This window comes from Venturia canescens, chromosome 2 (genome assembly GCF_019457755.1).
Source record: "Venturia canescens isolate UGA chromosome 2, ASM1945775v1, whole genome shotgun sequence".
NCBI lineage: Eukaryota > Metazoa > Arthropoda > Insecta > Hymenoptera > Ichneumonidae > Venturia > Venturia canescens.
Window position 1 is genome coordinate 8,993,291 of NC_057422.1, and position 20,765 is coordinate 9,014,055.

The following is a 20,765-nucleotide window of genomic DNA, read 5'->3' on the forward strand; positions in this document are numbered from 1 at the left end:
GTTGTACACACAACAAGACAAAAAGAGGGCTGATTGGCGGTCGTTGCTGCTACTGCGTCTGATGCTGATTTCATACACTACGACGAACGACTGCATCGGTGTCGTAAAGTAAAACGTCACACGAGTCGCGGAAGCATTGAGGATGACATTTAAAATTCGTAGTTGGGTTATTCGAAAGGTTTCGATAAGCGATAAAAACCATAACGTGCAGTGATCAGCTATATATTTTATGTAGGAACGGAATAACTTTTCACTCAAGTAATAAAAGAGAATAATTTTACAAAGGGATAGGATTCCATTGCGCGAGTGTTGAGTAATCTTACGTGCACAAGTGCTGCTATAGTAATGTATATGTGTGTTTGACAGTGCAAAAAGAGAATTTCAAGAAAATAATTGGGACTGTAAACGTATAACAGGAATTACGAACGAAAACACGTACGGATGAAACCCAAAAATCGACAAGGAAGAACGTAAGAATATATTATTCTGATTAACACATCGAAAAGAAAATAAACAAAACGTGGAATAAAAAAATCACGTCTGTTTTATACTTTCGTACCTTACATAAAAAAAAAACGCAAAACTATCGATACATCATATACATAGGAAATTTAAAGTGCGCTGATGTGTCGGGGTAAATAAACCCGATTGAACATTTTTCATTTTTCCATTTATATATATATATATGCATATATACATGTAGTGTGAGGTAAAAAACCGACGACAGTCACCGTTGACGAGACGTGTGAAAAGGTACCAGAGATGGACGTCGATAACGATTTGGATCAGAATTTGCTTCATCAATTCAGTTGTCTCGGGACCACCGACAAGGATGATCTCGTCAAGCAGCTACAAAGGCTACTCGCTGGCAGTCAGCTCAACGAAGCAACAGCGGCCTTTTTTCTTGACATGAATAATTGGTCAGTTCCACTTTTTTTACTCCGTTATGTTTCAGAAAATTTTTTAGCTTGCTCGTAACACAACATAACCTCAATTTTTCGTCATTCGTTTCGGGAACAGTGCATTTTTTTTATGTCCAACTAAAATTAAAAGTTAGCGTTCTTTTGTCTTCTTAGTAAACATTCGAATTTTTATCATCTACTTCGATTTTATCAACTATTTCGTCTTCGTTCTTCAAGTAGCATCAGAACCGCGATTTTTGTTTTATTGTCAAAAGATCAATATATGATTTTGAATAACTGGAACTTGATATAAAGATCTTTTGATAATGAATTAATAGAAAAATAAAACACGATCTGAATTCTGAATTTGGTGTGACTATCATTCCATTTTTCTGGATTCTTTCCCAACAATTCAGTTCTTTTGAAGACAATCAATTGGTATTTTGCAATTCAGTATCTCTGTATTTTTAATTGTTTCCCTCATAGCTAGTTTTATTTCAACAGAATTAGCCTGAATGTTAGTATGAAAAAAAGACTTGTTTTATCATTTCAGGAATCTACAAGCTGCGATATGTAGTTACTTTGATTTTGGATCGCCCTTCAAACTACCCTCTATGACACTAGTCTGCGACAGTACAATTGGCGAGGGTGAATCTGTCCAGCCCAACACACAGTTCAAAAAATTATGGTGGGTACAAAATTCAGGAACAGAAGCATGGCCGGAGGGCATTGTTCTACAATACACTGGTGGTACACAAATGGGTGATTGCACAAGAGTGCAAGTTCCTGTACTAGCGCCAAAAGATTCAACCGAATTAAGTGTTGTTCTTACAAGTCCTGCTGAGCTCGGTGTATTTCAGAGTAAATGGAGAATGATGACATCAACGGGTTCCTATTTTGGGGGTAAGAAAGCGAATCTGTCAACCAAATTAAACAGCTGAATGAATCTTTGAATTTTCAATCAAAAGAAAAAATTCCACTTCCATTTTTCAGACAAATTTTACCTCATGAGAAATATATATATTTGTACTGATGAATTTTGATAAAATTTTTTCAACTCAGTGTTTTTTTTATATACAAAACTATGCATCGTTTGTATAAATGTAGGAAAATTCTGTATATTTTCTCTCAGACCATTCATACTCGAACATATTTCACATTTAATGTTATCTCATTGCACAATTGGAAGTAAAATTCTCATTGATGATAAGAGTCGAGTGGAAAAAAAAATGATTTTTTTTTAAATTCGATTAAAATTTTGCCTTTTGTTTTTAGATGTAATTTGGGTGATAGTGACGGTGAGTGAAACAGGCACGCTAGCTGTCACGCAACAATTGCATCAATTAAGTACTTCACAGTCTGGCGATGTACAAATGTCCTAGCCCCCCTGCAATGTCCAACTTCAAGAAAGGGTTTATAACGAGATTTTAAGGAGAAGGAGAAGAAGAAGAATGAGAAGAGAAAGGAGAAGAAGACAGGAGAATGGAAATTAAGAAACGCCCATTTTTCGAAAACCTCTATCTATTTTTGAAAGATTTATCTTAAAAGAAGTATGAAGTAAAAAGAAATGCGTAAGAAAACAAGAAAATATAGATTCAATCGTTAATTCAGCTTGGATAATAAGCACATTTGAGAACAAAGAGCAACTGCTGTGTCTCGTGAACGCTGATTCATTGGAAGCTCGGATTTTTCTAAGGTTTCCGTTGTTCTGGTCGATCCGTTATGACATTGACATTTTTTTCTGTTTCTTTTTTATCACAATAGTATTCGCATTTATGTCGATAAAATACGATACGCGAAGTTTTTAACGAAGAAGGAATATTTGAAATTGACAAAAATTTTCAATAGATGTGCGAAAATTATAAACACTTTTATTAAAGAAAATTTTTCTCACGTACGAGACTTTTCCGAGTAACAATCGTATCGAATCTTCAGACAGTTTCATACTTTCTCGATCTTCAAGAAATCGGTCCTCGAGATGTTTCGCATGTTCGTACGGGGAAATTATAGTATCGAAAAGCTTTTAGCATTTGTTTGAAAGTTTTGTAGTTTAAAAAATAATCATTGAATTTTTTCCACGCGTAAAATAAATTTGTTGATATTTCAAAACACTTTTGATCTCTTTTAAACTCCTCTTTTTCAAATTTCTCTTTTCCTCAATGTAATATTTGAAAAAACGTTCGTTTGATGCCTTAAAAATTGAATAAATATATATATATATATATTCCTTTACAATTTTACGATAACTAAAGGAAAATGATAATTTTTAAAGAATCCGTCAGCATTCAGAAAAAAATAAGTTCGTTTCACGAAGCGAACAAAAATGGTTTAATTGTCGATCGAAAAATGTTCTGACTAAATAATTCGATAATTATTTTTTAGTACTATTATTATCGATAATCAAAATTAGTAAGGGTTTAAAAATAGATATTAAGTAATAAGCTATTCAATTTTAAATTTCTAATTTTGAGTAGCTGATTGCTTAATTGATAAAATGACAAGAAAATTCGCAAGATTAGAGAGGATTGAGAAAATTTTGTTTAGCTTAATCGAGCTTTGTAATATAAATTCGTTTAAATACCCAGAAAAAAATGCAATGAACATAATCGGAAAATTATTTCCAAATTCGATTGAATAATGGAACAAGTTTTTTCAAATCTAACGCGTTCAAGTCTATTCATCTTGTTGACCGTCAACTCATTCGTTATATTACAGAAGTTTTAATGTAAGTACAGAAAAAACATTATTTAACGAAATCGAAGTTGCTCATTTGAATTAATGTGAAATCATAGTAAACACGGAAATGTGTAGTGAAACAGGTTTTCAGCTGTATCGAAATCGAAATTCAACCAGTAATTGGAAAATTGAAAATTCTCAAATTACTGGGCGAGTTTAAGTTTGTGCTGTTTAACTTTTATAAGAATTATTCTCCATAATCAGAAACTAATCAAGACAACGAGTCGACAGTTCGTTTAGAGAATAACGACCGTTTTTTCATGAATTATCATTTCAAATGCTGAATATATTGAAACATTGTTTTCATGAAAACAATATTCAAACAGAATTCTTCAAAAAACAACGATTTCCAGAACTCGAACTACATGTCGATCTGTGATGATGCAAATGCATTCGCGTGTTCGCTGGTGCGCAAAATCTATCGGTTGGTCTTGATGCTACTACGTCGATTACATTGACAAAATTATTCGTTTACACTCGTAATATCATTGCAAATTTCTATGTCAGTTTTTTATGTTGTATAAATTGAAATTTATTTACGGAGATATACCTTAGTGAAGATAAAATCTTAGAATGCATCATTGAAGAAACTGTGGGAAAATTTTATCAAATGTTGAAACAAATATATTCGTGTGAAAATCATATCTTTCAAAATTGATGAAAAAAGTTGGCAAATTATTTCAAGGAATGTTGGAATTCATTTATTCTTACATATATATTTACATGCGAGAAAGAAAAAAATTTCTCAATAATTGTTTATAGATCTTCAAGGTCAAGCCTTGTAGAACCCTTTGTGCTGCTCCTGCAGGAATCGATCAATCTTAATTACATACCTTTTTGCTCATTTTCTTTTCTTTATTTCTAACAATATACCTTCAATTCACGTTGCCCCTGTAATGTGATCTCTTGATTTGAGCGAGTGGTTTTAAAAAAAATAAAAAGGAACAATCGGAATCAGAATCGTTCTGAATTTTTCGATGAGGCTGAATAGCCGTGATATGAATTGACGAAGAAAGTGTCTTCGAGCGATATTTAAGAAATCGATATGAATGAAAGACGAAACAAATATTGATATATAAGTTTATTAAAAAAAATATAATTTTCATTAGGAAATAAAGTATAGTTATCTCTTAAAGTGTGTCTGTGCGTTTTTTTCTTATTTGGTTGTATCCCGATGAATATCCCACTTCAACTTTTCGTTTATTAAAATCAATGAAATCGATGAATTCGATAAGACGAAAATTCTCTCATTGTAATAATGAAATGTGTTTTCTAAGAGTGAGAAATGTAAATCCATTTTCTTAATTCAACTCTCTTGTTCATATGTTCAAACAGCCATGGGCATTGATATTTTGGGATGCGGATTGTATCCAATAAGCTCAAAGTCTTCGGCAACAAAGTCATCAATGTTTTTTACCTGCCTCTTGATTTTTAATTTGGGGAATGGCCTTGGAGCCCTCTTTGTCTGCTCTTGTAAAGCTTCCACGTGATTCGTGTAGATGTGACAATCACCCATCGTGTGCACGAGTTCTCCAGGCTTCAACAAAAAAAATGATCAAATTTGATGCGTATACAGTTTGCTGTATTAATTTTACAAGCATGAATAGTGCTTGTTATTTAAAAGTCCTAATTTTTAGTAATTTAAGAAATACTGCTTTCGAGTTAAACAATCCGTAATAAAAATCGTTGTTTCACTTTTACCCTTCATTTGAATGAATTAACATATTTTTTCCATGATTTTACAGTGACATTATCAGTTCAATTATCTATTGTATGTGTAAATTTAAAATCGAAAGGGAAAATGAATTTTATTTATAGAATGTTGATAGTAAAAAAACACACCTTAAGGTTTGTTACATGTGCAATCATATAAGTCAACAGCGAGTAAGATGCAATGTTGAATGGTACACCAAGTCCAACGTCCGCGCTTCGCTGATAAAGATGACACGATAATTCATTGTTACTGACGTAAAATTGTACAAAACAGTGACAAGGTGGAAGTGCCATTTTTGGAATATCGACTGGATTCCATGCAGAAATTATGATACGTCTGTCATTGGGGTTGTTTTTCAACGTGTCTATTACATCCTGAAGCTGATCGATACCTGTATAATTTTCAAAATTATCTATAACAAGCCAATTTTACTTGTCTTTCATGATAATCGATGACTCTAAATTTGGTACTTAATATTCAATGAAAAAGGTATAGATTTTCAATTTTTCATACACAGTTATAAATATTGCTTAGCATGATAAAATATCAACAGAAACTGAAATATCAATTGAATAACTGTTGTACAAATTGAACAATTTATTTATAATATACAATTCCATCTTACTTGAGATTATTAGACAGATTTTATTAATGACATTAGTTGACTTACCCTGACCAGTGTAATCAGCATGCATATTTGTGTATTCAGCCCCAAAATGTCTCCACTGAAATCCATAAATTGGGCCCAAATCACCCTCTTCCCTTTCATTGAAGCCACAAGAGTCTAAAAAAGCTCTGGAGCTATTAGAATCCCATATATGAACACCCTTGTCAGTCAACTCTTTGGCATTTGTTGACCCTTTGATGAACCACAACAGTTCTTCAACTACACCCTTCCAGAAGACTCTTTTTGTTGTTAACAGTGGTAAAATATCTAAAGAGGAAATATTTTTTCAGGAAACTGATAATACAAACATGAATTAACTGAATATTCTTCAGAAAAAGGGAGGTTGATAAATTTGTTGAAAAATTTCTTTGCATTTGATAAAAAATATTTAAAAATTCTCTGGATTTACAATTATGCATGTTCCGCTATAAATAACTATAAATAAGAAAAGAATTTTTTCCATAGGTTCTGAAATAATCAAACGAATTCCTGAAAATTCTATTATGTTTTCTTGAATTTTCATTCATTGTTACTATAATTTGCAAAATTTGTAGAAATTTGTTTTCTCTGAAAATACAGTTGAATTCACTACGCAAATTTTAAAATGAAAATCAGCAGTTCTTACAGTGGAATCGCGTTTTACCGGCTAAACCCGATTCCCGAACAAACTAGTTGAGGCTAGGAGACCTGGTAATTCGTGAAATCGATTCGGCTGCTAACGAATGTGAGGATGACTAATATTGTATGAAAATAATCATAGTTTCCAATCATCTTTTAATAACAAAAAAAATAGGTATCTTAGACTTACCGTCTCGAAGATTGAATCGCATTTGTGGAGCGAAGATGGAAAATGTCCCCACGCCAGTTCGATCACCTCTCTCTGTTCCTTGAGAAATGATTTTCTCAATGAGTTGTAAATATTGATATTCATCGTGTACTTTTTCGACATGGCCATCTGTGCTATGACTGTTAGTATCTACTGACATTGCTGTATTTTTAATTTTTAGAAGTCAATATTTCCAATCAATGCTCTACAAAAAACTTTTGCCCAGACACTGCAATTCTCAACAATCTCAACCAACACGACGATGGCGCGATGGCGGATGGCGGTTCGGCGCAGTTCGGCGCCAAAACAAGGGCAAGTCAACCTTTAAACGAATTCAGACATATATAGAAGAGTAGTTCATGAGGATTTTATGTGCTGACTTTATAGTGGGGCCAAATTCATTACCACTTTAACCACGATTTCAGCGACATGCGAGCGTGAATTGATAATTCACGCATATCACACACAACAGCGGGATACACTTTGAATTTGGAGCACGAAATACAAAAAAATGTTTGATTTGATCTGAAGTTTTTATAGTTAGTTTAATCGGTTTAGAATCGGCGAAAATTCGATAGATCGGAAAAACCAATTCTCAAGTCGCAAACAGCAAAGAATTGTGTCATAAAAACTTCTAACTACGCAATCAGATTTGTCCACCAAATTTGGAATAAACTTGTTTGTCCAAAAAAAATGGTCCTAGAAACTCTAATACGGAATTTTGATAATTGTTCGAATGTGTCTGAATATTAAAAAAAAATATTGTAACTTCGATCGAGTGGTGATGGTTTTTGGACAGAGTAGATGGTGCGTTTTTTTGTTCTTTTATCTTTTTTTTTTCTGTACGACGTATATCAAATGGAATACAAAAATTACATGCAAAGGCTCATCTCCAAACACTTTCCATCTACGAATCACAGAGATTTCATAGTATACGCCGAAATATACACGTTAGATATGTATAAATAAAATTGTATTCGCGTATTCGATTTTGTTTTTTTTTCTTTCTCGTAGTACAAACGTCTTATGTACATTATGTGTATAGATATTTGGTAGTACATATTTTGGTAAACGCGATCGAGGCCTATAAGCGTATTTTACGAATGTCGAAACAAAAATAATTTCAAAAAGCAAAAAGCATTATCATATGATCACGCCAACGGCCATTGTGATACTTCACTATTTCGACGCACTGTTATTACCATTATTCTCCGTTCGGATAATTCCTTCAAAATCTCAATGAGATAATCATTTATCTCTTCATGTTTATTCCTCCATTCATTCGATCCGTCATAAAAATTCTCCATATTGGAAAAATGATTTCTCTAAACACCATCGATATAATAATTAACGTATTGTCATTGCAAAATGCCGATTTCACAATTTTGACTAGTCCTCGGAACGATCAACTGATTTTTTTATTTTTCATTATTTTATCATGTAGAGAAACAGGGATCACGTAAAATTTGCAATGGACGTGGTTATCGAGACAAGAGGCCTTTAGTTGAAAAATAATTTGTCTCAGTGACTCGAATGGAAATAGAATAAAGTTTGAAAAATTTTTGTCCTGTCTCCACTATCGATACGAGAAATAATGGAAAAAGTAGTGATGGATAGAAAAAAGCGGATTACATGGTTTTTCGAGCCGAAAGCGATTTTTTTTTTATCTTCCAGCATTCTAGTTGCGAGAATCGTGTATTTGTAGTAACTTTCAAACATTTTCATCGTATCTTGAGGAAGAACACAGCCCGAGTCTCAAAAACCGATTTGTATTTTTTCTCTTACTTTTCTCGTAAATGGACGCATCATTCTTTTGCTTACTGAAGGAAAGCACGATTCATTCGACACTTGGACTGCTTTTCTGGACGTTAGAAACTGTGAAAAAATGTTATTTGTCATTTGCTTCGTAATATTCATCTCTAGAATAGCAGGAAATTAGAACGAATGAGAAATAATCAGGATATTCGAGTAGAACTGTCACGTGGAAAGCCTCGAATAAAAATCACGTAAAAAAATTTGTGAATAATTTCCTCGCCAGAAAAACTCATCGCTTTCACCTCGGTGAGTACAATTGATAACTTGTAACTTTAACTTAAACTTCCATATAGAATAATGTGATGAATTGAAATCCAATTTGGCATTATTTTCCAAAAAGAATTAACAATGCTCAATAAAGCATGTTTATAAATTATTCGAGTTTCTTCGCTGGTGATAGCACGATAATTTCATATTATTAGCCTCGTTTGCGTAGTTTTAACAGGAAGAAAATCGAGATAAAACCCACAAGATGGAGGTCATGCTACGATTGATTTGGCTATGTACATTTATGGACTACTGTTCAAAAGTTTGAAACTGGTCTAGGTATTAAATTAACGAAAAAAAATCTAAGCTCATTCTCAAATAACATTTATAAAAAATAGATGTTTGAAAATTTTTAAATAATTCAACAATTCAAGGATATCGCTAACATTTTTGAATTGCTTTAAAACTATGTAACAATGAATTAAATAGTAGATACTTTTTTTATCGAACGAATGGAATATTTTGATGAATCGTAATCACTTAATACCTCTGTAATTCATGAACGAAATTGGCCCCAATTTGTTTATCATTATTACATAAATCTCTATTTTCAAGCAGCGTCTGTACCAAACGTGCTGCCAAACCCATGGGAAGGTCGCCATTGTGAAAACTGTGAGTACAAGATTAATATCAAACCGTTGTTCCAAACTTTTGAACAATAGCCTTGACATCTAAATAGCTTAAATCAAAAGAGAAACACGGTCATTTATATGCAAAACTATACAATCTCATTCGTAAAACGAGCTAAAAAATAATGTAGCTAATTAAAACTTGTCTGTCAGGACGTATGTGAGTTTCATTACAAAATTCGTCTTCTTCATTGTCATCTTCACATTTTTTTTTCATTAAATTATTATTCGCGTTCGTGTTTTTACGTTCTTATTCTTCGGTTTGTGTTGACATTCATCGGGCTACGTGATCACTTGGTTTCCATTTTCCAAGGGGTCTGGACTCTGGTCCATTGGACCTGGTGAATATTCAAGGACGTTACTGGCATAACCGGATGTTTCACCATTCGTCATTCGACCGGTGACGAACACGTTCGCCGGAGCGCTTCTCGCTGTTGTCACTACTGGGGCTGGCAAATCTGGCAGAAGGGACGTTCTTTCGTTGGCGCTTCCCCAGGCTTGTTGGTACGCACCACGTCCACGAATTCTTCGACTCAACGATGAACCCACCACTTCTAAGTGCTCCTTTATGTCATTGTGAACGTCCGACACGTCCCACATAGCTCTGGAATTAATTTTTTTCATTATTCAATCGTTTTTCATGATCAATGTACAAAAGTGGGGGGGGGGGGGGGGGAGCGTAAGCTCCTTGAAAAACAACGAAATAATCCAGGAAATATTATAAAGTACAGAGGCAAAATTCGTCGTCTTCGCATATTTCCAACTGTTAGCGAAATTATTTTCAAAGTATATTACCTGAAAGCGTCCCACCATGCCTGGCTTTGAGCCAGATTAACGTATGGTTTATAACTGAAACTGTAGTGATGAGCCACAGCAGCCAAAAACATTTCGATACAGATCAAAAAATCTTGCAGCTTTGACGATATGTTCCTTATATCGTTGGTGTTGTCGGTATCGAAGATGCTCGAAATAACGTCGCAATAGACAAGCAATGCTATCAATACGCCTTGACTGTGGAACGGAATAAATTATATGAAATGATATTTAAGGAAAAAAAAACTGAAAATGAAAGAGTAGAAAAATTCTATCGATGTTTACTCACAAGAAGGAAAAGAAAACGACGGCTTTGATGCATAGAAATTTTCCAATTGGTTTCATTGGTTGCAGGGCTTCAGCATTGGCACGATAAAACAATACGAGACAGTACATCGCTATAAATTGCGACAGATTGTTGAATGCTATCATGTAAGGGAAGGCAACATCCCCTCGAAACTCGCCTTCACCATAAACGCCATTCAATGCGCATATACTAAAATGATAAAAACATCAAAATTTATGAACCGCAGTTAATAATTCAGCAACTTTAAGATTTCACAATAGCAATTAATAAACAATAAAGAATACGTTCATTATTGAAATGAAAATAAATTTTTGCAAGGAATAATAAATTTGAGAGAAAACTTCAATTGGAAAATAAACAATTGTTTAACGGAGAGAATTAAAAATATTCTTTATTATTTCAACTTCTATTCCTGAACAGTAACAAGTAACTGAATGAAGCTATTTATTTTTATGAGCAAACAGCTTTAAAACGGAGTTGTACAATGTTATCAAGGTTTTGTAAGATTTTGATGTCTATTAAGTATAAGCTTGATTATTTTTTTTACTTTTTTGCAGTAATGTCATTATTTCATCGAATCAACCGACTTCCCAAAAAGACATGTCATATGTCACTCCGATAAATGGAAAAAATTAGTTACTCTACCATTTCTGGGGCAATCCTCACTCCTTTTCAGAAAAAAATTAAATCAACTAGCTTTTCAACCAATTTTGTTTCTCTTTGTTAGAAATTTTTTTCTTTTTTGTACTCACAATGATATCAAAGACGATATAGGCCTAACTACTGTGTATTGCAGAATCCCATGTTTACACATGTGAACAAATTCACGTCCCATTTCCCATTTGGGTAAACAACAAAGAGGAAACATGTGATGAACCTGTGGCGATATTTCCAATCTGTGCTCCAATTGACGATCTTCATTGAGGTAGGCCAACAGGTACATCATGAAGTTATATATTACATATGCCTCGTAACACTCTCGTAGACTATCTACGTATATGCTGCCCTCAGGATAAACAAGTCCGAGCCACTGTTAAACAGGAAACATTGATTTTAAGCAAACAAAAATGATCGATTGAGGAAAAGAATCCAAAAAGTATTAAAAACTCAGAATTTCAATTAACAAAGACACGTCATGTATTTCGCTGCATCATTTTTTCTAATCGATATTATTCAGGAAATTTGAGTAACCTAAATTTCTTTTTATACTTTTCACAGAGTTTTAAAAAGAAACATGACGGTATATTTTTGAATGTCATAAAGAAGTTATTTTTACCGCATTGGAAGCGTAAATTGGTACCATCCAAAGTATCCTGAAGACAAATTGAAGATAAAGCATTAAAAACTTTTGCTTCCATATCAGTAACTCATTTACAGTGACATATTTTCAAATGAAACCTACCTGATTATGTATTTTTGTAGTCTAGGCTGTGTATAATGTATCATATGCTGAATTATTTCATAAAACGCTATGGGGAGAGCAAGTAAGACAAACGCTCCTCCAACCAAAGCACCCTGGTCCTGCTTTTTTAAGCCATTTTTAATAGAATTAGCCAAGAGTATTGGCACTAAGACAATTATTAGGAGAGCATAGAGACAAGTGAGGACTGGTAAGATCCACAAACGCCATTTTCTACATATTCCAGCCATATCGCTTTATGACCTATTTGGAATGTCACATAATTTCCATTTGCTCCTCAGAATTCCTGTAATAAAGAGAGTAACGTTTGTACAATTTGTAAGCAATGAAATCTTGGATTATTTTACAACACAATTGTTTTCCAGTAACATCCTTGTCTCTTATTATCTCAAATTGATAAGTGTATCTCTAGGATTTTTCACAGAAGCATTCTTATCTCTCATAAGGACCTCTAGCACAAATGGCCGATACAAAGCAGCTTATAAAACATCCTAATTGAGATAACAAATGTTCAACCAAACACACGATGATCAAAAATAATATTCCATGGATTTGGCTAATTATTCATGTTCCATAAAATCCAATAATTACTCCGATGGAAGTGAATTTTTGCAATTTGTTTATTAGAGGGCAATACTATGTATCAATAGAATAGAGAATATGAAATGACTATTAAAAAAATAATTTATTCAAATGAAATGAAATTAAATGTAATCAATTCGTGCTAGTGATTATGATTAATTTCTATTAAAAGATGTCATTGAATTATGCAGAAAGAAGCTTTACTTGATTAGCTTAAAGTATTAAGCTGCACATTGCACTGCTACCAGATTATTGCAGCTGTAATCTACTTACACGAGTTGCAAGGCAAAGAAATTTGTTCTGTAATGCCAATCAGAAGTTATGTTATCATTTAAATTGGCTGCACAGCCACAATGACATTCACCAATGATAAGTCTTTTTGTTCCAATTAATTTTTTACAGTAAAATTGTTGGATTCGTGCCATAGGACAGATAAGAAAATGAAGAATTTCTAAAATATCTCTTATCTATTGTGAGCTATGTCATCTTGTACTCATTTCATCTTGTTGACAGAATTGGAAGTATAACATAAATATGCAAAATTCAATGGCAGAGAATAAAGTTTTGCTATGGAAACCTAAAAACTGGAGCAGACTAGACGTTGTTCCATCTGATAAAGAAATCATAAACATTATTGACAAAGCTGCTGGGCCAATGAATTCATTTTTTTATGTAAAATCAGAATTTTTAACCAACAAAACAAAGGATGGTTTTAAATGTGAGGTGGGGGCTTACAGTTTTATATTATAAAACTTACTTCAAGGTTATAACAAATTTTTGACAAAACCAACTTTCGTTAGAATTTTCTCTCTATGTAAAATAATCAGAAACTTTTATGCTCTCTTTCCAACATTTATAATCGTCTGACCAAACTATAAAAATAAAATCTGCATGGAATGAAATTCCGAGATGTATTTTAACAATGACTTGGACGAGATGTCTGTAAAAATTTGCGGAACGATAATGAAATGTAATAACTTGAATCACCTATTTGCAGCAACGACGAATTCACTGCTTTATTTTCACGCGCTTTCACCGTGTTGCATTCCCTTATTGTTGTAACTGCGAACTTATTTATCACGTATCGTTACGGTTTTTGTCACTGGGCTACGGTTTGTCAATATATTCGAGGCAAATGAATCAGCTGACAATGACACTGTCATGGCAGTTGGTCGGAAGTTACTGCCCCTTTGGGGTGTTTCAAGTTTCAAGTGCCACACTAGAATCGCTCTTTACGTTTTATCTAGAGAATGATACGCACATAGAGTAGAGGCTGTTTGTAACTTCTATGGCGGAGGATTGCAAAAAATCAAAACTCGCCTTGGAATTTTTGCACAATTTATATCGATAATGCTCGGTTCCGGTTGAAACTAAATTAATTACATTTAAAGCTTACTAAAATCATGTTTAATTGTTCCGTCAATGGGTTCGAGTTATGAAAATTATTTTTGACGTTTCATTGTCGTATCACACGTAACCACACTTGCAACTTTTGTATCCCTTCTTTTATCCCGATACTGTGAACCCCTCTTGCGTTATTGGTTGTACACCAGCACGAATATATATATATATAGTATTGATACAAAACAAACCGGTCATAAAAAAAAAATTTGATTAGCAAAAAAAAAGCGCAGAAATTAAAAAATATTTTAACGTCAAAAACTGTCGGATGAGAGTGATGAATGAAAAATATCGATAAATATGTAAGAATGTTCATATATACTCATCGTGTTTTTCCACTGGAATGAAATCATACAACTGGGTACTGGGTAACTGGGAACTCTGCTAAAAAGGCTCAACGCAATAAAAAATGTTTAATTGTTTCATAAATAAAAGATTGAATTATTGTTAGATAGTTATTTGAATAAAAAAAAACTTCAGATCAAAAGTGAGTAAATGACTTTTTTTCAAGCCAGTCTTTGAAAAAAAATATATTAAAATACATCGAGCGAACGATAAATATGCTGGTAAAACAGAGACCGTAACAACGATCTTTAATTTAATTCTCTGTAATATCGTTTTTTGTAATAGTAGAGAACTGTCGGAAATGTAGGAAACTAAAATAACGAAAAAAACGATTTGCACAATTTTCAGATTCAAATTCGAAAGGTTATTCCATGGTTATATTCGCTGTTAGGCACAATTACAATCGTTACATTTTTGAGCAACTAAACAAACATCGAATTTTTATTAATTTAGTTTTATATGTAACATCTGAATATTAAATTCCTGAGAATTTCGGTTATTGAACCGGTAATTTGACTGCAGGTCACTGCAGCAGGTGACTGCTAAACACACGTCTCGACGGTCTCGACCTCTCGACGTGTCGACGTCGAGGAGCGAGACGGCAAAAAATAAGGTAGCGCGAGAGAGGGAGAGGGGATAATATCCGGTATAATGGCGTCCTGAGCCGAGCACTGTTGTCACATTTTGTCATACAGTGTTTCAATATCTCGCTTTGTTTACATCGCGATGATTTCGTGAGCGTGATAAAATTGTAAAGAAGTGTGAAAGAGCAAGTATACTAGTTTAAAGACAATCGCATAAATGCAGAAACAGGAAGAATCTTGCGAAACAAAGGACACGTATTTGGATTGTCCTGGGGGAGACCAGTGACCTTGGGCTTTGGGGACTGTCATAGCTTTTTCTCGTTTTCGATGTACTAGAGGCGCGTAATTTAAACATTTTCAAAGACGCGTTTTGATGAAATCACGCTGCAGGGGTGAGTAAGAAAGTGTAAATACAAATCTAGTCTTCGAGTCATGCACGTGCCAACTGATCACAATTTCGAACAAAATGGAGTGATTTTTTCTACCTCTAAAATGCCGTCTGCTTTTATCTCCTGTCGTTGAACAGATTAACGGCAGATAGTCTTTTTTGTCGTTAGAATTTTTGAGTTCTGGACAACGGGAAAAGCGTAAAGATAGAGCAAAAGAATGGAAGTCACAGGAGACGAAGATGCTCAAGCCGTCCTTCTCGAAGGTATGGAGGGTACCCAGTATATAACGATACAGAGAGCAGATGGAGAACCTCTTGGAAAAGGTGTCCCGCTCCTCACTCTCAATGGGGAACTCATATCCGAGGCAATGGTTACGGATATGATTAATGCTGGTGTCACATCTGAGTACACTGGAGCGGCCCAATATTACGAAGCTGATGATCTCCTACCTCATGACATGACAGAGGTAAACACGACAAAAAATATTTGGATGTCTTATTTCACAACAAATGTCCTCCTCAGGTGTGAATTTCATTCAAATTCAGTTCTAAAGCTTTGTAAATGAATAGAAAAATGAAAAGTATCAGTTTTCTGTGATAGTAATTCTGAAAATTTTCATCATAGTGCGAAAAATAAATAAAGAAAAGGCCCTCTGTGATTTTTCTGAATTTAAACAAAGTTAAAAGATCATTTCTAAGGAAGTCAAATTGATTCAACAGTCCCTCAGATGTTGTCTGAATGAACAGATGAAAAAAAAAAATGCTAAGAAAATTCAGCAGGAAGAAAATACAACAACAAAAAATGAGTTTCATTCAAAAGATTCAACCCCAATTTGTTTTTTTTTTAACTTCGTCTTAGAAATATTGATATTTCATTTGTTTTCATCAGGAATATATCCGTCTAGAACGTCTGATTTATTTCAATCTAAATAATGAAAAAAGGATAATAGGGTGGAATTTATTGTCTCATATCTGTGAAAAAACAGTTTTTTTTGCTATTGAAGGGTTAATAAATAGCTTCAAAATGTTCTGATTCTGCAGGAAGATAAAAAATTAGCTGCTGCCTTAGTTGCTGTACAATTCCAACAACATCAAAAGCAGCAACAGCTGCAAAATCAATCACAGCATGAAGATCCCTCACTGACGGATGTTGGTCACTTGACTACACTTTCATCTGTGAACGCTTACACCATACAATCAATGGAGGAACCGGAGCAACCTACTGTTTATCCCATCCTACAGTTCAAACGTTCTCAGGGAGTCAAACAAGAATTTATAAACGTGAAAAGCGAATACGACATTGACGTTTCTGCGGACAGCAGTGAAGATGCAACTGCACCAAATTCGGGACCCAAAAGACTGTTGCCTCACAAAAAACGCATTCCTCGAAAGCTCAAGCAGCAAACCAAGAGAAATTCATCGAAGCGTGATGCTGGCAAAATGACTCAGGAAATGTTGTCTCTCGGTAGCATACCCAATGAGATTCACGGATTCAAGTGTGAATTGTGCGGCAATCGATTTGAAGGGCAACTTAAGTTCTTTGAACATCTCAAGGTAAAGATTCATGTGATATTAAGCATGCACATATGCTTCGAATTTCGAACAGACTGATTTTTCTCTTGCTCATTATTTTACAGTCGTTAAAGTACACAGAAATAAAGCAACAACGTTTTTTCGATAATCATTTCTCAATAAAACCATTTCTTTGCTATTTTATTCCGATATAATATTTGTCCAATACGTACTGAAAAATGATATTGTTCGCAAAGCAAATGCAGTTTAAAAAATGTTACAAATTGCTTTTTTTTCTTGAGTATGTAAATGGACTCAACATTACATCACGAGAATTTTCCTCATTTATTAGGATCCAATTCTCCTTCAATGATCATCATGTGCACTGAGATTTTGTTTAGGAATAATCCGATTTGTCCCGTGCTGCTTGAATGAATCCGTACTTGCTTCCCAGTAAAAATCATTCCAATAATTACTCAAATAATTCGCGTCAGTTTGAAATTTCCTTGAATTTTTTACTTTCAGTTCTCTAATTAAACAAACCTTTTTTTCCATCACAGACACATTACGAGCCTGTGAAACAGGAAACTAAAATAGCCCAAGCAACGAACACACATATGACTATGTCGGCGCCTGAAACTGTTCAGGAATTGGAAAATACAGAAATTGAAGAATTTAGCGAACCTGAAGATCTTATGGAGGGAATCCGTGGTGTTGGTAAGAGTTGGAAAATTGCTAAAACATTTTTGAAACTCGGTGATAGATTAGATAGTTATGGAAATCTCGTAAACTTTTCGTAGGAGGTTAACCAAAGGATCGAAATATTTAAATGGTTTATTAAGAATTCTAAAAGTTAAACTTATAAAAAACTAATTGAATTTATTTCGAAAAGATTATAACGAACATTAAAAAAAATCCAGACATTGAATTGCTTCGATTGATGTTATGTTATTGAAATTTTAGTAATTCTGGTTTGAATAAACTTATATTTTTATTTTCAGTGGAAGAGACCGGAGCCCACATAGATGAGGAATCAGAAATTCCATTGTCTGATGTTAACAGTCAAACTCTATGGTCGATGACCGACGTCACTGTAACAGTGGGTCAAAAACAGGAAGAACTTTCGACCATTAATGAAGAAGACTTTCAAGAAAAATATGAGACTGAAATTCCAGGGACTGCGAAGAAGAAAAAATCACACAAAACAAGAAAAGTTCCAAGTTCGTTTATTCGTATTCTTTAACTATTTCCATTCTCCTTTATCAGTCACTTGTAAACAGATTAACTGCTATTTTCTTTGATCTTTCAATTGAAAACAGACGATGAGTTGGCGTGTCCACAATGTGACAGATCGTTCCATCATAAAAACAGTTTGGTCTATCATATGCGATCACACAGCGGTGAGCGACCTCATCAATGCGAGATATGCGGCAAAAGTTTTTTTGCAGCCAGTGCATTAAAGGTGATTATCTCTCCAGTGAATTTTTTGGTTGTAAAAGAGGTTATTTTTGCATATGTTGAGTACATTTACACATAATTATTCTAATAACAATCAATTTCATTCAAGAATCTTGGAAATTTCTTACATTCTTTTTTAAAAAAATCCCTTAAATCAACATATATTTTCATTTCATTGTCTCTTCTTTCACGATCTACAAAAGAAAAATGTTTGTTGCAGGTTCACAAACGTTTGCATAGTGGTGATAAGCCTTACAAGTGTGAGGATTGTGGTCGTCATTTCCGTCAATGGGGTGATTTGAAATATCATACGATGAGCATTCACTCGGACCAGCGTCAATTTCAGTGTGAATATTGCGGTAAAGATTTTGCCCGCAAGTATTCGCTCATTGTTCATCGAAGAATACACACTGGAGAGAAGAATTATCGTTGCGAGTATTGCAATAAGACTTTCCGTGCCAGCAGCTATTTGCAAAATCATCGTCGTATTCACACCGGTGAAAAACCGCACCCTTGCACCGTTTGTGGTAAACCATTTCGCGTGCGCAGTGACATGAAACGTCACATGCACACACATATGCGCGGAAGAAGCGAAAGACCCACGGCCACGAGGATAGCAACGACCAAATCTGTGAGCGAGGACAGCGATGACAAAGGCTGTAATGCGAGGAGAATACACGACCTTGTGGTAGGAATTGTACCACCAGAGGCCAACCCTGAGAGCATTTTACCCCACGAAGGTGGACAAAACTTGGAGTACACCGTAGGGAATAATGCCGATGGAACCGCTGATCGAGATCCTCTCGAAGCCGTTGACCGTACGTCTGATACACTGTATGTATTCTTAACCCGTTAGCGATCGCGCTACCTGAAATTTACTCGTTGGTTGCTCAACGAGAGATTCTCTTATATGCAAATTAGCATATAGACTTCAGTTATTTGTCTGAATAAAAATAACAGCCAGTAATGAAATTGAACAGCTAAGTAACCGAATAAAATTAACTGACCAGATGATCGAAATATTTCCGAGATTTATACCGCTAACTGTTTGGAGGTCCAAATTTCTAGTTTCGACGTCCCTGATTTTTTGGAGCTCCACAGTAAACTCCTCAGTTTATGTCTCTCAATTATTCTGATTTTATGTACAAAAGGTGATTGATAATCATATTTTTTGTTGCAGACAGTATTTCTTCATGTAACTTCGATTTATGTACAGAAAACCTTCAAACAACGTTTGACGTATCGGATTACGTCGCCAATTTGCCGGATGAAAGTAAAACAAAATTTATACGACTATAGTGGAAGTGCAAGAGGAAAAAAAGTGAGAGCGAACCGTATATAGAAGAATGATGAAGCAAAATATTTTACGACTGAAAAATAAACTCTGCCCATGTATGAGAGTGTGCATAACGCGAGAATAGTGATAGAATAATAAATGATAGGTTTCTCGTTCGACTCAATATGAATGCGATTGATGCGACATGAACCTAGACAATGTGATTCGGAAGAAAAATAATTGAGCAAATCAATTTTTTTCTTTCTTTCTCATCACTCCAAAAGCGAATGAAGAGAAGTGATAGTGCAAATTATGAGCAGAAAGCCCAGAGAGGCAGTGAAAATTTAATGATTTTCAATAGTACATTACGATACGTGTGACTTAAGCTGCCTATTATTGCACGGCGTGAAGTTGGCGCCCGAGCGTATAGCGAGGGTGCTAAACGCCGTGCTATAATAGAGCAGTTTAATTCACGAGTATCGTATACTATTTTATAGCCCGTATGACATAAAACCACATTTTAGCCACGCTTTTGCGTGGCTAAAATGCGGGTTTAGGTCATACGGTGCTATAAAATTTTTTAAATGTCGTTCTCTCGAGATATTCATTGGAAAGATAAAAAGAAAAATTAATTTTTTTGAATCGCATCTGACACGATTAAACCTACTGAGTTAAACAAGGTTTGAGGAGTGTACGAATAAGTCTCGAAAATTCTAACGACACAACTATAAATATATAAATAAACTATAAATATATATATACATGTAGACATACAAATGTACGAAGATTATGCCGAAGCCTTATAAATTCTCCTTGCATCGTACTTTGAAATCGATTCATTGAAGAGTCTAGAAGTTTTCGGTATGACTCATATGTATATCAAATTTTCAAGTACAGCATAAATATGTAAGTACATGCACCATGTGCTTGTGAAGTTACGATTATCACAAAAACTCTGAAATGTACGTTTCATTATATTAGGCAATTTTGGGCGATTTGTATGTCGCGCAATCGATGTTGAAAAATATATTTTTTACACGAACGAGTTTACAGAAATATGATCGTTTTCCTGCTTATTTAATTATCATAAAAACGTTTTTTGTTTGGGTTTTTTCTGTAGCTC

The 20,765-nt window shown here is 34.3% G+C and overlaps 4 protein-coding genes across 10 annotated transcripts; 2 read left to right on the forward strand and 2 right to left on the reverse strand.

Annotated features, from left to right (window-relative positions):
* The first annotated feature begins 67 nt into the window (after positions 1 to 67).
* On the forward strand, positions 68 to 4,773 carry LOC122405767 (protein ILRUN). The gene is made up of 4 exons (XM_043410714.1): positions 68 to 470; positions 704 to 920; positions 1,456 to 1,805; positions 2,178 to 4,773. The coding sequence occupies exons 2-4, from the start codon at positions 763 to 765 to the stop codon at positions 2,282 to 2,284; spliced, it is 615 nt and encodes a 204-aa protein (XP_043266649.1). The 5' UTR covers positions 68 to 470; positions 704 to 762; the 3' UTR covers positions 2,285 to 4,773.
* Positions 4,705 to 7,246, reverse strand: Ts (Thymidylate synthase). The gene is made up of 4 exons (XM_043410713.1): positions 6,828 to 7,246; positions 6,023 to 6,286; positions 5,481 to 5,743; positions 4,705 to 5,175 (listed from the first exon to the last, which is right to left on the reverse strand). The coding sequence occupies exons 1-4, from the start codon at positions 7,003 to 7,005 to the stop codon at positions 4,966 to 4,968; spliced, it is 915 nt and encodes a 304-aa protein (XP_043266648.1). The 5' UTR covers positions 7,006 to 7,246; the 3' UTR covers positions 4,705 to 4,965.
* Positions 7,247 to 7,829: 583 nt separating this feature from the next.
* LOC122405765 (transmembrane protein 184C) lies at positions 7,830 to 14,293 on the reverse strand. Of its 3 annotated transcripts, none has more exons than XM_043410712.1 (7): positions 14,075 to 14,293; positions 12,079 to 12,382; positions 11,953 to 11,989; positions 11,429 to 11,706; positions 10,659 to 10,865; positions 10,352 to 10,567; positions 7,830 to 10,160 (listed from the first exon to the last, which is right to left on the reverse strand). In XM_043410712.1, exons 2-7 carry the CDS (start codon positions 12,324 to 12,326, stop codon positions 9,839 to 9,841), a joined length of 1,308 nt encoding a protein of 435 aa, XP_043266647.1. In that variant the 5' UTR covers positions 12,327 to 12,382; positions 14,075 to 14,293; the 3' UTR covers positions 7,830 to 9,838. The 3 variants fall into 3 exon arrangements, with proteins under 3 accessions (XP_043266647.1, XP_043266646.1, XP_043266645.1); XM_043410711.1 differs by having other exon boundaries at positions 13,940 to 14,293; XM_043410710.1 differs by having other exon boundaries at positions 13,666 to 14,291.
* A 778-nt stretch (positions 14,294 to 15,071) lies between these two features.
* On the forward strand, positions 15,072 to 20,698 carry LOC122407063 (zinc finger protein 19-like). 5 transcript variants are annotated; one of them, XM_043413033.1, is made up of 8 exons: positions 15,072 to 15,400; positions 15,535 to 15,863; positions 16,438 to 16,950; positions 17,469 to 17,625; positions 17,910 to 18,128; positions 18,228 to 18,370; positions 18,587 to 19,184; positions 19,551 to 20,698. In XM_043413033.1, the coding sequence occupies exons 2-8, from the start codon at positions 15,615 to 15,617 to the stop codon at positions 19,706 to 19,708; spliced, it is 2,037 nt and encodes a 678-aa protein (XP_043268968.1). In that variant the 5' UTR covers positions 15,072 to 15,400; positions 15,535 to 15,614; the 3' UTR covers positions 19,709 to 20,698. The 5 variants fall into 5 exon arrangements, with proteins under 5 accessions (XP_043268968.1, XP_043268969.1, XP_043268970.1 ...); XM_043413034.1 differs by having other exon boundaries at positions 15,566 to 15,863; positions 18,587 to 19,200; XM_043413035.1 differs by having other exon boundaries at positions 15,566 to 15,863; positions 19,547 to 20,698.
* The last annotated feature ends 67 nt before the right edge of the window (positions 20,699 to 20,765 follow it).

Bases quoted from the DNA above. Each gene is read 5' to 3' on its own strand.
- LOC122405767 (XM_043410714.1), top strand. From the start codon at position 763: ATGGACGTCGATAACGATTTGGATCAGAATTTGCTTCATCAATTCAGT. The intron at 921-1,455 runs GTCAGTTCCACT...TTATCATTTCAG, and splicing joins TTTCTTGACATGAATAATTG to GAATCTACAAGCTGCGATAT. The intron at 1,806-2,177 runs GTAAGAAAGCGA...TTTTGTTTTTAG, and splicing joins AACGGGTTCCTATTTTGGGG to ATGTAATTTGGGTGATAGTG.
- Ts (XM_043410713.1), bottom strand. From the start codon at position 7,005: ATGTCAGTAGATACTAACAGTCATAGCACAGATGGCCATGTCGAAAAA. The intron at 5,744-6,022 runs GTAAGTCAACTA...AAAATTATACAG, and splicing joins TGCTGATTACACTGGTCAGG to GTATCGATCAGCTTCAGGAT. The intron at 5,176-5,480 runs GTGTGTTTTTTT...TTTTTGTTGAAG, and splicing joins CACATGTAACAAACCTTAAG to CCTGGAGAACTCGTGCACAC.
- LOC122405765 (XM_043410712.1), bottom strand. From the start codon at position 12,326: ATGGCTGGAATATGTAGAAAATGGCGTTTGTGGATCTTACCAGTCCTC. The intron at 10,568-10,658 runs GTGAGTAAACAT...TCCGTTCCACAG, and splicing joins GTCGTTTTCTTTTCCTTCTT to TCAAGGCGTATTGATAGCAT. The intron at 10,161-10,351 runs GTAATATACTTT...AATTAATTCCAG, and splicing joins GCATGGTGGGACGCTTTCAG to AGCTATGTGGGACGTGTCGG.
- LOC122407063 (XM_043413033.1), top strand. From the start codon at position 15,615: ATGGAAGTCACAGGAGACGAAGATGCTCAAGCCGTCCTTCTCGAAGGT. The intron at 18,129-18,227 runs GTTCGTTTATTC...AATTGAAAACAG, and splicing joins CAAAACAAGAAAAGTTCCAA to ACGATGAGTTGGCGTGTCCA. The intron at 19,185-19,550 runs GTACGTCTGATA...TGTTGCAGACAG, and splicing joins TCCTCTCGAAGCCGTTGACC to TATTTCTTCATGTAACTTCG.